The 13620-nt window shown below is 36.3% G+C and overlaps 2 protein-coding genes across 6 annotated transcripts in view; one reads left to right on the top strand and one right to left on the bottom strand.

Moving 5' to 3' along the window:
- The window catches only part of LOC102524451, a 64331-nt gene extending 54317 nt beyond the window's left edge, over window positions 1-10014 (bottom strand). Inside the window, exon 1 of the mRNA XM_032494785.1 lies at window positions 9829-10014. Coding sequence (XP_032350676.1) covers window positions 9829-10014 — 186 coding nt within the window. The remainder of the gene's footprint in view (window positions 1-9828) is intronic.
- The window catches only part of NEGR1 (neuronal growth regulator 1), a 779356-nt gene that overhangs the window by 94190 nt on the left and 671546 nt on the right, over window positions 1-13620 (top strand). The window lies entirely within an intron of this gene.

The raw sequence follows: 13620 nt of genomic DNA, 5'->3' as shown, positions 1-13620 counted from the left end.
TGTTAAAGTTCATTAAATTTGGAAAAGATTCTCAAGGATTATGGAGTGTCAGAAATAGGTCCATGTTAAAAACAGTGGGTCAGGAGGAGGGTCTCATTAGTGTAGATCCATTTAGTGGAGAGTTTGGCATAAATTTTGGATCATGTGAAAAATCTTGAAGAAAAAAAAAAGAACTGTTTGCATAAGGATAACCATTGGAGAGTTATACTTCATTAACCTGTTGAATCTTATAAAAGGTCAGAAGCTGAAATAATATTAAAAACCATAAGGAAGAACTCGGTAGAGACACAATGTACTTAATTCCTAAATGATAAGATTACACATTCAGTCCACGCCTGAGGCAAAATATCTTAGAATATAAAATTAGCTTAAGATAGGAATTAAATTGCTATGCAGCAATATATCTATTATTAAATTAATATATGAAATAATAAATTGTTTACTAAGGACATTTGAGGAGTTTTTAAAGTCCAATAGGACAGTATTTAATAGAATGTCCTGAAAGTTGCACCTTGCTGATGTTCAGGGCAAAAAATTGTCTAAAGCTGATTCAGAAATATGAGTATCATTTTTAAAGGTCTGATTTACATTTAACACTTTCCTAATGTAGATATTATAGGAATTTTGTTCAGTAACACTTAATACATTTTTTTCATAATACTGTTGAATATGTATGAATACCTGACCTCTTTCAACTTCCTACTAATTATCCTATTATTTTATTGTGGGAAATAAGTTTAATGTATTCTTCTTAACCAGGTTTCTTAAAATTCGGAAATCATTGCTAAATCCCCTTTTTCTCTTCTGAATCTTCCCTTGTCCTTAGTTTCACCCTGTTCATCTCAGCTACTGTGCATTTCATAAAAGGTCCAAGTCTTCACCAAATGTGTCGTTACTTCCCTGCCTCACAATGTCTGTAGCCTGAGGTCACCCCCATGGATACTGCTAGGAGAGCAAGGTGCTTTCCTCCCTTAGCCTGAAAAAAAAAATCCCACTAATTTTACCTAAATAGGTGTTAACTTTTTTTTTTTCCTTTGGCAGCCACACTAGTCAGTACGAAAGAATATATCTTGATTTTTCTCTCTTCAAAGTTGTTTGTGTGTGTGTACTTGTGTGTGTATTTATAGAAAAGAGGAAAAGGGAAAGTGGGCGAGAGAAAGAAGAGATTGACTTTTCTTCCACTTCACCAGTTTCTCTCCAAGATTGAGTGTAAACACCTTGTAAAAAAATGGCCTTGTTTTTCTATTTCTGGTGCCTACGTTACTGCTAAATTGTAAAGAGCCTCACTTGTAAATTTGCAACAGTTAATACAGTAGAGATGAATTTATATAAACAAATTAGTATAGAATGACACGTTAGTTTGAAGGAAAGCAATTGTTTCAAAAGTGAGAGTTATATGGAATCCTTACAACTTCATAGAAGGATATTAAGCAAAACTAAAGTTTAATTTAAATTTCTTTATAGAGAAAGCTCAATTAAAATAAACTTTGTCTTGTGCAAATATGTTTTTGTTGAAAGATGCAAGAAACCTGAAATTAGAGGGCAGTTTCACAGTGCCAAGAAGAAGCACTAGAAAGAGAAATACGATTTAACTCTTCATATTTTGTTTTAGTTATATTAATTTGATTATTTTAATTTGTAAAAATGCTCATGCATTGTATACCACCATATTTGTTGCATTTAATAATTATAAAGTGTTTAAAAATATAGTAATACTGTATGAAATTATTCAGTAATCATTTACTCACAGTTCAATAATTTAAAAATTATATTTCCTGATTTTTTTGTTTTTTCTTTAACTTCTCTGTATTATAAATAGCTGAGCAATTTTTAAAATTTCTCTTCACATGAGGAAATCTTAGTCCAAAGAAAAGATGAGAAGGAGGCTGTGTTTATGATATAGGTAGGGTGGCAGAACATTGTAGTTTGGCCAAACAGAATTTCTTATTTTTGGAATAGTAACTCCTTGTTTTGAGGAATTGCTTCCCAGCTCAATAGCAATATTGTCTGAGTTGTACTGGCCCTAATTTTGTAAAATCCCATCTCTGTATCTGCAGGGATTGGCCAAGCATTAGCTTCTCACCTAGGGTAGTCAGTCATAGCACTTGATCATTTCTGGACATAAAAATTAATTCTAGAGACAGTTATTTGAATTAAATTATTCAATTCTTATCTGAGATTTTATCCTTTCAACCCGATTCTTGGCAGTAAAACTCCCTTCACTTTTTAGTGATAAAATTAAAGATGTGAGCCCAAAGCTTCACTGACTCAAAATTTGAAGAAAATCTCTATTTTGAGATTTCTTGTTTAAGAGAACAAGGCCGACAGTGAAAAGGAGACAAAGTAGATAGAAAAATGCCTAGTCTCTAATTCAGTCAACTCTATACCTTTGCCTTTCCTATTACATAAACTCTTTTTGTCTAAAGTAGTTCAATATGAATTCCTGACACTGAAAATTGAAAAAGTCCTTAATAAGACAGTTAACCAAACAAAAATATCATACCTAATCAAAGTTGATGTGATAGTTGACATCAGTGAGGTAGACATTCAGAAATTATCCATTATACTTCTTTCATTCTTGTTACGTTCCTATCTCCCAAGGTAGCACCTAAAGATTGGAATTGGTGGAGAGTATACTTCCCAAATCAAGGAATGTATTTTATTTATTTTATTCAACAACCATAGTGTTATTGCCAATTTTATAAATATTCTCAGTATAGACACTGAGAATGGATGTCTGCAAAATCTATTTCAAGCTTTCAAGAAGTCAAACTTGGTGAAGAAGAGGCTATTGCTTAAGAGAATGGAAGGAGTAAAACAAAGGAGAGTTGACTAGAGAAGAGAATGGCAATGAAAGAAAACAGAGTAGGAAACACTTTTTTGTCCTGATGCAGAAACGGGTAGATAGCACCTGAAGGAGATTTTCAGTGCTTCATCCTTTCCGGGATTCCCTGGGTGTGCTGTGGAATTAATGACCTCGGAAACCTGGTGTAGCTACAATAGAATCTTTGGTTCTACAATTGCTGATGGCAATCTGTGTATATCCTCACTTCCTCACTTGTTTGTTTTTATGAATTCACATTTTATTAATTAATATATTTAATGATTTGACCCACTGTTTTCTTCTGTGTAAACAATATAGCTTCTGTATAACAAAATCTTTTACCGCAAAACTGTTTTCTGAATATGAGTCATCTTTCTAATTAAAATTTCTAATGCTGTGTTTCAGATAACAGTCAGAAACAACTGCTCTTGATGTTTTGCTAGTCCTCTTTTCAGTACTTTTAGTTGTTAAGGTTAATTTCCCAGTGGATATTGTTCTGATAACTCAAAGTTGTTCAACATAATATTAATAATGATAAATATAATATCATGAATGATGTCAAAGCTCATGCCTTCTGCGTCAACAGTTTCACGAGGAGGAAATGGTTATATTAGTTAACTTGAAAATAAAATGACGAAGAGTTGGATTTTAAGAGGGATTTGTTAGAACAAAGAGAAAACATTTATTTACTTTATTCAGGAGTTATTTACAGTGATACTCAGCATAAGCAAATGACTTTTTAAAAATCTTTCTCTTCTCTGTCAGATTTTCAGTGTTATACCTATTAGTCTAACCATTGTTTTTGTGTAACAGTCCTAAATAGGTGTACTTTATTTTGTTCCCCCATCTTGATTTTCTTTCTGTAATGGTAAAGAAGTAAGAAAAACAGGGGTGAATAACAAGACAAGAATAGAAAGAAGTGAATGTGAATATTTGAGACCCTGATGGTCTAGGCAATTATAAGCAGTAGGTACTCTACAGAAAAAAAGTGTGAATTCTAAATGAAAGAAAATATTTAAATAGCACAAATTTCATCTGATTTTCAGTTGAATTTTCAAGTATTTATGTTAGTAAACTGATAGACAGTTGAAAGTAAAAAAAATAATTGGCTGTCTTTTGAAGTGAGCACACAAAATCCAAAATGTAGTATTAGGGAGCTGTCAGAGCTGGTTTCAGATGCTTATGAGACAGCCCTTGAGAAACTTGGTCTCAAGTGTGAGGACAGCAGGTGGAGGTAGTAAGGAGGGATGATAAACGGTAGCAATGCCTGGCCTTAGACCAAGACTATTCCTGCTTCTGTCACACACGCAAAAAGAGAACAGTGTTCAAGTCAACAAGTTCCATTCTGAAGGTAAGCTATGTTCTTTTAGAAATGCATTAGGTCTTCTAAATGGTCATTTAAGATCTCAGGGCAGCAGTTCAACAGGAGATAAGTTGTAACTTAAAGGAAATCTAGGGTCCACACAAGGTTCAAGGGGCATTTATTTCAGTGGCCTGCAGACTTGCTGAATCTGGTGGATATTTGACACAAGGAGAATACTGTATCATTTACCTTGACATTGTTTCAAAGAAGGACAAAACTCATGTTTAAAGTTTTGACGTGGCTTTAATAAAATGGCAACTTCAGATAATTTAGTAAATCAGATAAGAGGTTCAGCTCTACTCCAAGCCTCGCTTAGCAACTGAATCGTTCTAAGATGACCTTCTCATGTCTCCATTAGGCGTATACTTTCTTCAGACTTCCCAGCTTGACTGTTTTCAGTAGATGATCCATTCTAATCATATTTGTGTGCTTATGGTCTAGGGCGTGGTAGAAAGAAAGCAAAAAAATATATATAAAATAATTGCAAGGATGATTTTAAAGCATATGATTATTAATTAAAGTCTTTACTGCAAATGCTTAACTTCCTGTCAGAGGTTAGCAGCATAGGCTGTGGGACAAGGTTAGGACCTGAGCCTCATCACTTACCGAAAAGGTGGCCTTAGGCAGGTGGTACGTGCTGAGTTCCCTTATATACAAAGCAGGAACAGTGCTGGTAACAAGGACTAACTGACAGTATGTGTAATCATCTTCATATACTTACTGTAAAGTAAACATAATCCAGAGAACGAATGACATGCTTAAATTCAGGATGGCATTGTAGAATACTGATGAATTAGTGCATTACAACATCTTCGGCGAGTCTCACAGTACTTTTCAAGTCCTCTTCCCAAGAAAAAGTGGCTTCTATCAAATTTCATTATTTGGTTTTATTTCATGAATGCAAAACGCGTAAGAGAAAACATAAATCTGTATTTGCTAAACACCAGCAATCTGTAGCATTCCTGGGAAAATTGTCTAAGGCATAGCATCCCTGATCTGATCAGAAAACTATATATCTCTCAAGAAATGAGAAATTTTCACTAATGATCTTTTAATTAAATATGATATATTTAGGTGTACACTATTGCAATTGCCTTTTAATGTTGCTGTCAGGAGAGCAGGCAGCTTTTGCTTTCATACTGCTGTATTCCTAGGGCTCAGACCATGTTTATTATATTATAGAGATAGGTGTATAAGTATTTGTTTGTGAATGAAGTGTCATTTAAACGGTTCTAGCTTCTGTCGCCTATATGAAGTCACGTAATGAGATCATAATGACTCTTAGTGCCCAGATTTTAGTATTTAAGGCTCCTTGGCCTGTTTTGGTGTGTCTGCTGGTGATTTCTGGTATGCCCTGGCACTTGCTTCATGCACTTCTAAGAACAAATCTTATGCTCTACTCTGGCCTCCCATTTTCTTGGCTATTCTGTTGTGTTTGCTGCCCACGTTACATAACATGCCATCGCTGGGCACAGAGTTTTCACTGATGACAGTCACTCTTGACTTGGGGCAGTGGGGCAGTGCCCTTCCTTTGTTTCTCTGCCATTTCCTCGTGTACTCAGTTAATATGTAATTTAGTTTAACTGAATTAAATTTAAAGCTGGCTGTGTTTATTACCTTTTCCATAATTTCTAAGTGCACAACTATGCCTAAACTTTAACTTTTAACACTAGTGGGATGAACAATGAAAGGCAACACAGGGAAAGTACAAAATCCAGAAGAGCATGATGCCTGGCCTGCATGTAGGGCTGGGCTTCAACACAGCTGTAGTAGGGACATTTCAGACTGGGTATTGTTGTAACAGGTGACTGCCCTGGGCACTGTAGCACACTGAGCAGCATCTGTCACCTAGATACCAGTAGCATCCTTCCAAGCCACAGTCATCAAAAACATCTGCAGACATTGCTAAATGCCCCACTGGGGGCAAAACTCCTGATTGAGATCCATTAATTTCAGGATAAGGATAAGCTTACTTTTGGGGGGGCAGAAGTTCCCATTTATTGGAATTTTAAAGACAGCAGAAAGAGAGGAAGGTGTGCCCCTCCCCTGAAATATTCCCATCCTCTGTGCCCTGGGGGTTCAGCACAGGGCGAGAGCCTCACCACTCAGGTCCTGCAGAGGGCAGCACTCCAGCCTGCAGGTGGGGAGGGAAAAGGAAGGCCAGGAAGGGGAGCTGGGACAAGACGGGAGGCGGGCACCCTCACCGATTGGCTCAGTCCCTCTCCACTGGGGCCTGCTGGGGTGGGCAGGCAGACAGGGCTAATGGGACAGGGAGTGGGCAGGAGGCGGCATGGAAACTTGGCTAGAAAAGTAAAATACAAAGCAAAGATGCAGTCTTATTGTACAAATATTTTAAAAATTTGAATTTTTTTCCCTAAAATAAATGGTTTGGCCAGCAGGGCTAGAGGCCAGGAGGGGCCATACTAGGATAAGCTTACTTCTAACCTAGAACTACTTCAAGGTATCACACACCTAAGAATCCAGACCCAAACTTCCACACAGGATGTTAGAGAGGCTCTTCCTCAAACCAGGCTAAGGGCCAGCTTCTGGTACCTTCTTTGCTGCCCCAGAAACGGCCTCTTCCCAAAGCATGGATCCTTGTGCTCTCCAAGTCCTCTCTTTTCAAAATCTGCCCCAGATTATGGTGAAGAAACTTTCAAGGCTGCAGGTCCCTTTGGCAGGAATTCTTTCCATCCCAGCTCTGAACTTCCTGAAACAACTGCTCAAAGTAACAACTTAAAACTCAGTAAACATATTAAACAGTGTCCACCTAATTGAGCAGTGCTAAGCACAGCAGTCCTCTGCTTTCTTTCACAGAATCCAGTCTGCCATGAAGCACGGATAGATCCTTGTATGGAGCTACTTAATAGTTTCGACTTGGTGTTTTTGTCTGTATTTCCCTAAGAACCAAAGGGCTGACAACAAATGTAAAAATCCACATCATCTCAGCCTTAGAAAGCAGGCCCTGCTTACACGGTTTTGTGTGGCAGTGTTCCACCTTCATATGGTCTTAAACTCTAGCCTCAAAAGGAATGCTTTGTTAAATAAGATGGCACTTTGTAACATTCTGAGAAAACTCCATTTATAGGAAAGGCTTTCTAATGATCTTTCTGGAAAAACAGTACAAGTAAAACCTCCATTGTTAGTAGCATCTGTGGCATGATAGTGTCATGATAGAATCTATGTGTATGTTACTGGAAATGAGGTTTATTTTAAAGTTCCAAATTTGCTTTTAATGTTTGGACTGTTTGGCTTATTTCTGCTGCTTCTCTGGTATTTCTACTATTGAAATATACTTTTTTATTTTAAGATATTTTCACAGAGTCCTATAAACATCAAAATCCCTGAAGCGTAATCTCCTTTTGAAAGTTATAATTCATATAATTGCATGTTATATTTGTAAGGAGAAGAAGAACTAATGAAACCATTGAGGTATTTTTAGGCTTTTTAAAGTTTAATTTGCCTTTTCACCTGGGCACTTTGGGGAATTTAAAAGTATTTTGATATAATATTCCAGTGAGAAAAGTCATCACCAAATGGTCTGTTCTTTTTAGTGCTAATATTGTTCACGCATCAGCACCTGCTTCTTCCGAGATGGTAGCAGTTGTTTGAGTTGGGAAAAGGAATGAAACCTTGATAGTTTCACACTCAGTACTACTTTATAATGAGCTCAGCCAGCTTCTGAAAATCCAACTCATCTTTTGGAGGAAAGTGAGACCTTGCTTGCAGAAACTTTGGCTATTCATTCAAAAATGAATAGTCATAAAAACTATGAAGACACATTTTCAAAAATATATATTTAATGAGCAAACTATATAAAATCTATTTAATTTAACTAGATTCCATGTTATCTTAGTGTCAAAGAGGCAGGGAACACTTTTGGAGGTTACAGTACACCTGAATTTTAGGTAGGTTTATAATACATATGGTTTGTGAATTTATGTTTTTATTCAAATGCTCGATTAGTTCAAATATATAAAACATAGCCCTGAAATGTTCTTCCCTCCAATGAGATTTGTGCATTTGCCTATCTGTGTCTTTCTGACAGTGTATCTCATTTAAATATGAATCATAATGTCCCCTCAAAATATTCAAAAGTGCTTAGAAAATAATCATAGCATCTAATAACACATTATATTTAAATAAAACACGTGGCATCAGACACAAAGTATATTGAAATACATACTGTCTAAGCAAAACTCTGCATTCTATGTTACTTATATTTATGGAGAACAAATTATTTAATTTTTGGAAATGTGACACTACTTGCAGTATTTCATGTGTCAAGTTAGCCAGCAATTGTCCTTCTTACTGAAGTCCTGCAGTAATTTAAACTTGGAGTTGTCCTTGAAGAACATGGGGAGGTTTCGTGTTGTGCAGAATTCAGTGACCCATTTATTTTACGAATGTGAACCCAATATTGCACCTGTGCTCTGCAGTGCTGTTTTACCTCTGAGTGATATTCAAGGTGTTGTGTTTAATCAACCATGACCTATATGGTTTGGCCTAATGTTTTCTTAGAGATAAGAGTTTCCTCTCACTTATGAAGGATAGAGGTTACAGAAAAGTAAGGGAACTACTGGAAAGACTCTTCCTAATCTTAAATACTGTGATTCTCTGTCGGAAATAAAAGTTTACAGCTGAGAATATAACCTAAGTGGATTTTTAAACCAAAGTCTCAAAACTGGGATGGCAGCAGACATCTATGAGCACAGAAGAAAATGTTCATGTCTAACCTTTAGTAGACATTTAGGATCTATTATGCTAATTTCACATTATCTAGGCAAAGTACTCGCCACCTGCAGCCTCGGCAGATGTAGTATTCAGCCTCATAAGGACCTTACACCTGTGTTTGATTTCATTTTGGGTCTGGTTTCACATGTTGAATTAGGTCCTCTTAGCTCTCCTCATTATCAACTGAATTCTTAGACAATTCATGCGACATAGTATTTATGATAACACACACACACACACACACACACACACACAAACACACACACACGCGCACACACAAAGCAGTATCTTCATTTCAACAATCTTAAATTCAACCAAAGTAATGACTTTGGCGAACCTGTTGAACTAATGTATATTTTAGATCATAAGGTTTTAGTATTCATTTTCATGTGATAGTTCCGTTTACTGCACAAATGGCCTTCCAGTCTGGAGTGTGGTGACCTAGAAAAAAGGCTTCATTTTTATTTCTATAGGGGACAGCTCTATTCCAGTTCTATCTGATATAAAATTGAATCCAAAACTTTAGCCGTGGGCACATCATGCAGAGAAAGGGGGAGCAGAGACGCAGGGATCACTGAGTGTGCTGTCCCTAAGCTGGTGAGGTGAGGGGGGCTGCTGTGCCACATACAAAGCAGTGAGCTAGCCCGTTACTACACCAGCAGCAAAGGGAGCCTGCTTCCTTCGGCTGTGCCTAGGGCAGCTGAGCAGGTACTACACTTGAGAGTTTCACTAAAAGTACAGTTTTTGTAGAGTATCCTGTTTCCTGTACTCCATCATCTGAGACACTTTACATCCTGCCAATATTACAGGCTGTTCTATTCATAGAGTATTTCCTTAGGATGTCTTTTGACCTTGAGCCAACACATCAAAGGCTTTGAATGCCCATCTTTCACAGATGACAGCTTACACTGCCTCTCAGGTGGCAAAGAATGCCTGTGACTCCAGTGTGGAGCTTCTCAGATGTGCTACTGGAGGAGCAGTCCAGAATGTCTAATCCCTTCCCGGGCTGCTGTCCACACGCTTTTCCCTGTACAGGCCCACACTCTGGTTTGGGGGTGTCTTTGCTCTGTCTTCCAGGACTTCCATGGATCATGTGGTGAAAATGCAGGAGATTTGCTCGAGCAAATAGTGCCGGATGTTTGCTCTGACCACAGCCACTTTCTGTCCTCTTAGGGCATTGTATATGTAACTTTGTTCTTAAGTAGGTTCATGGCAATGATAACCCTATCAGGTTGGCTTCTGTTCTTAGCCTGTACAAGGAAAGGGAAAGTCTTCAAAAGGAATCAAGATAGCTTGTGCATCAGTGTGGGTGAATGGCAGTCCTGTTAGTTTCACGTGATGAGATGGTGCTGCCTTGGATTCGCAGCAAGCAGTGGCCGTGATAGGGCCCCGCTAAGTTCCGTTTGTCAGTGTCTTCATCATGGAAGCCTAGCTGACGTGTTCACATCACATAGAATGCTTAACTAAGCCTTGCTCAAGCTTAACAAATAGCCTCTTCACAATAAGAATGGTGCTTTTTGTAATTGTGTATGCAGCTGTCAGTGTAAAGAGTACCACAAATTAGACTTACATACACATCTGTGTATGAGGAGGAGACCTGAGAGTCACAGCATGTAGAACAGGAAGCTAAAGGACTCATGGCTGCAAAAAAGTAAGTGTTCAAAATGCTGAAGTTAGGGGTTTCGTTTATATTAAATATCTTTATCATAGTATTTATCACCGATGTATCAATGAAAATGTCTATATTTTGGAAGTATGAAGCATTTATATTAACATCCAATCAAACATTAGAAAAAGGAAGAAAACATGTGACTTCTGCATTATCTAGGGTAGAATGAATCTGAAAGGGTAGGAAATTTTATATCAAATAAGATATGGATAATTTCTTGGTTATCAAAAAATTGACAAAGCAGACAGCAATACAACACAAATTTTTATGTGTTCAGAATACAAAAAGAAAATCATTTGTCATTGTTTATTGTGTTTATTCATTTGTGTGAAGCTTTATCCTCTATTTATATTGGATAGAATTTATGAAATGAGATCAGGACCATCGCAGAAACACTGTAGTGCCTTGGTTAAAAAATAAATTAAAAAAAAAAAAGACTATGGAAATAACAGAGATGACAAAAAATAGCAATAAAAATGTAACTTTTTCATTTATTAAAGAAATAGTCCCTTTGTGTGGCATCTGCCCTAGACATAGTATAATCCTGTCAATAAAAGTCAATCTCTTACTGTAGAAAAGGAAGAATATTTTGCTTAATAGAAAAGTATATTTAAAAGATGAAACAATTTATTTATAAGAAATGTGATAATTTTTTTTCTACTGCTTGCAAAAATATGGTTTTAGTTCTTGTTCAAGACCTATGTTGAATAATTCCTTTGAAACTTTGTGAAAAGGTACTAGATACCCTTATTGACTCCCAAACTCCAAAACAGCTCTACATGCTAAAAAGTAGTTTTATATTAATGGAAAATTTGCAGCGGGATCTGAAACAGTGTTCATAATATAGCACATGAAGCATAATAAAAGGTGATTGAAATAGGTGGAGTTGGAATACGTAACATCTATAACGGTTTCTAAAATCTGTGCTCCCATATTAACACATGCGTTTGTTATAGAATATCTTTCTCCCAGAAGATTCATATTAACTTCTTAATAGGGGTAGCAGGTATTTTCCAAGTGTTATTGTTCAGATAATTTTCTCATATGTGAAACTCCTTTATAAACAGGACCACCCTTATGCCTAGACCTAGAAAGCATCCTGCAAAGGCCTTTTGCTTGTTTCTTTTGCTTTACTTTGGTTTGCTTAGTTTGGGTTGGCTCAATTTGGTTACCTTGGTTTCTCTGGGGGAAGATGTGAAATGACTTTGCAGGAACAAAATACCGCTTAAAGTTATGAGATCCATACCAGTAAGGACTGTGTGTGTGTCAGTGGCAACTAGCACTGCAGGCTTGGCAGGAAGCAGGTATTTGAAATACATTTGTGACTGAGTGTTAGGTCCTGTATCCCCATTAAATCTTTTTTTTTTTTTTTTTTTTGCTCCTATGAGAACTTTTTGCTTAAGTGTCCAAGGGATGTCAAAATGACCGGGCATAGCTAAAAGGCCTGAGATGTGAAATGGAGAAGTATCAAAAGTGTACTTTATTACTTCCTCATTTTCTACCTCTCATCTGTCAATTTAATGTTTGATGTTTCATGTTAATAGTTTACCCACTATTGAACACTTTCTGTGTTATCAGGCACCAATGTTATATTACCTTCATGATCTCATATAATGTCTGTGGAGTACTTGTTATTATTCCCATCTCACAGATGAGAAAAACGAGGCTTAGACTAAATAAAGAATTTGTCCAAGTTCTGTGCTCTTACTTCAACACATCAGTAGTATGCCTGTGTGAAAGCCTAAACTGGCTCTCCAAATATTGGAATACATTATTCCTGGCTTAGCAAATATATTCAGAAATATTTTATATAAAAGGACAATGAAGACACATTTTATTTTCAATTAGTATTCTTAGTAGGTGAAAATACCCAAATCTTTTATGGAATCACAATGTAGTTAATATATGATTTTTGAAAAATGTGAATTACGATAAAATGACCAGCTATAAAGAGATACTATCCTTGCTAAAATGTTAATTATTTCAGTATGGAAGTCTTATTGTTCTTAAGATAATTGGCTAAACCACTAGGTTATGTGATTTGGCTGTTCATGACATTTCTTCCCTTAAATTGTGATTTGGAAATATTAGGAAGGATGGATTTCTTTCACTGAAGTTAATAGTTAAATTTTCAGAGTCCTTTAACTGCTAACATTTGAAGTGAGCATTTTTATTACTAGAGAGAGAGATGCTCTTGGAACCACTACTGGGATAAGAGTCATAGTGATTTTAGCAATGATGAAAAGGTTAGAACAATTAGAAAGTACTCATGGCATAATTGAGATGGGTGAATATATGGTACATTTTCAAACTCTTTTAAATGATTTGAGAAGAAGCAGAATTAAAATATTAAAAGAACAAACTTATTTTAAATCACAAAGTTCATTGAAGGATTGTTATTTTCTCTATTGTGTATTTTTACCTCCTAGGGGATACATTTGCAGAATTGTTCTCTAATATTTATCATTGTGTATATTAAGTCTTATATTTTGTTATTATATTCAAACAGTAAAGATACTTATTGCAGTGTGTCTAATAATAGTCTCATCTTTCATCTATCCTGTTAAAATATGGCATGCTGACATTCATTCTGAAGGATAATTTATTAATGTATTAATGTACCCAGTGACCTGTAGATACCTAATAACTGCCAAAACAGCAGGGCTCAGATTTGCCCTGTGAGTCATATGTAAAAAATATTAACCTAAAGTTATGTGCCGTCTTAGGATGTGACTCTGAGATGTCATTATAAAGTTCTAATATATACACTCATATTCTGAGTGAAGTAAAATTTTTCAGTGACATTCACAGTCTCTAACGTTCCGGTGATGTTTGAGGTAACTCCGATTTTTTTCAGATATTGTGAATGTCTACTTGATTTGGACATTCCTGGGATCTTTCCCAGTAGGAGGATATTTGTTATGCTTCTGTTCTTGAAATTTAAATAACCCGATTGTGACCCGAAGGAGACAGAGCTTTCTGAGTTACCTTGATGACAGAAATGAATTCTTTAAGAGGCCCTGACTTCAG

The sequence above is a fragment of the Camelus ferus genome, chromosome 13 (assembly GCF_009834535.1).
Source record: "Camelus ferus isolate YT-003-E chromosome 13, BCGSAC_Cfer_1.0, whole genome shotgun sequence".
NCBI lineage: Eukaryota > Metazoa > Chordata > Mammalia > Artiodactyla > Camelidae > Camelus > Camelus ferus.
This window is presented reverse-complemented; position numbering and strand designations above follow the sequence as displayed.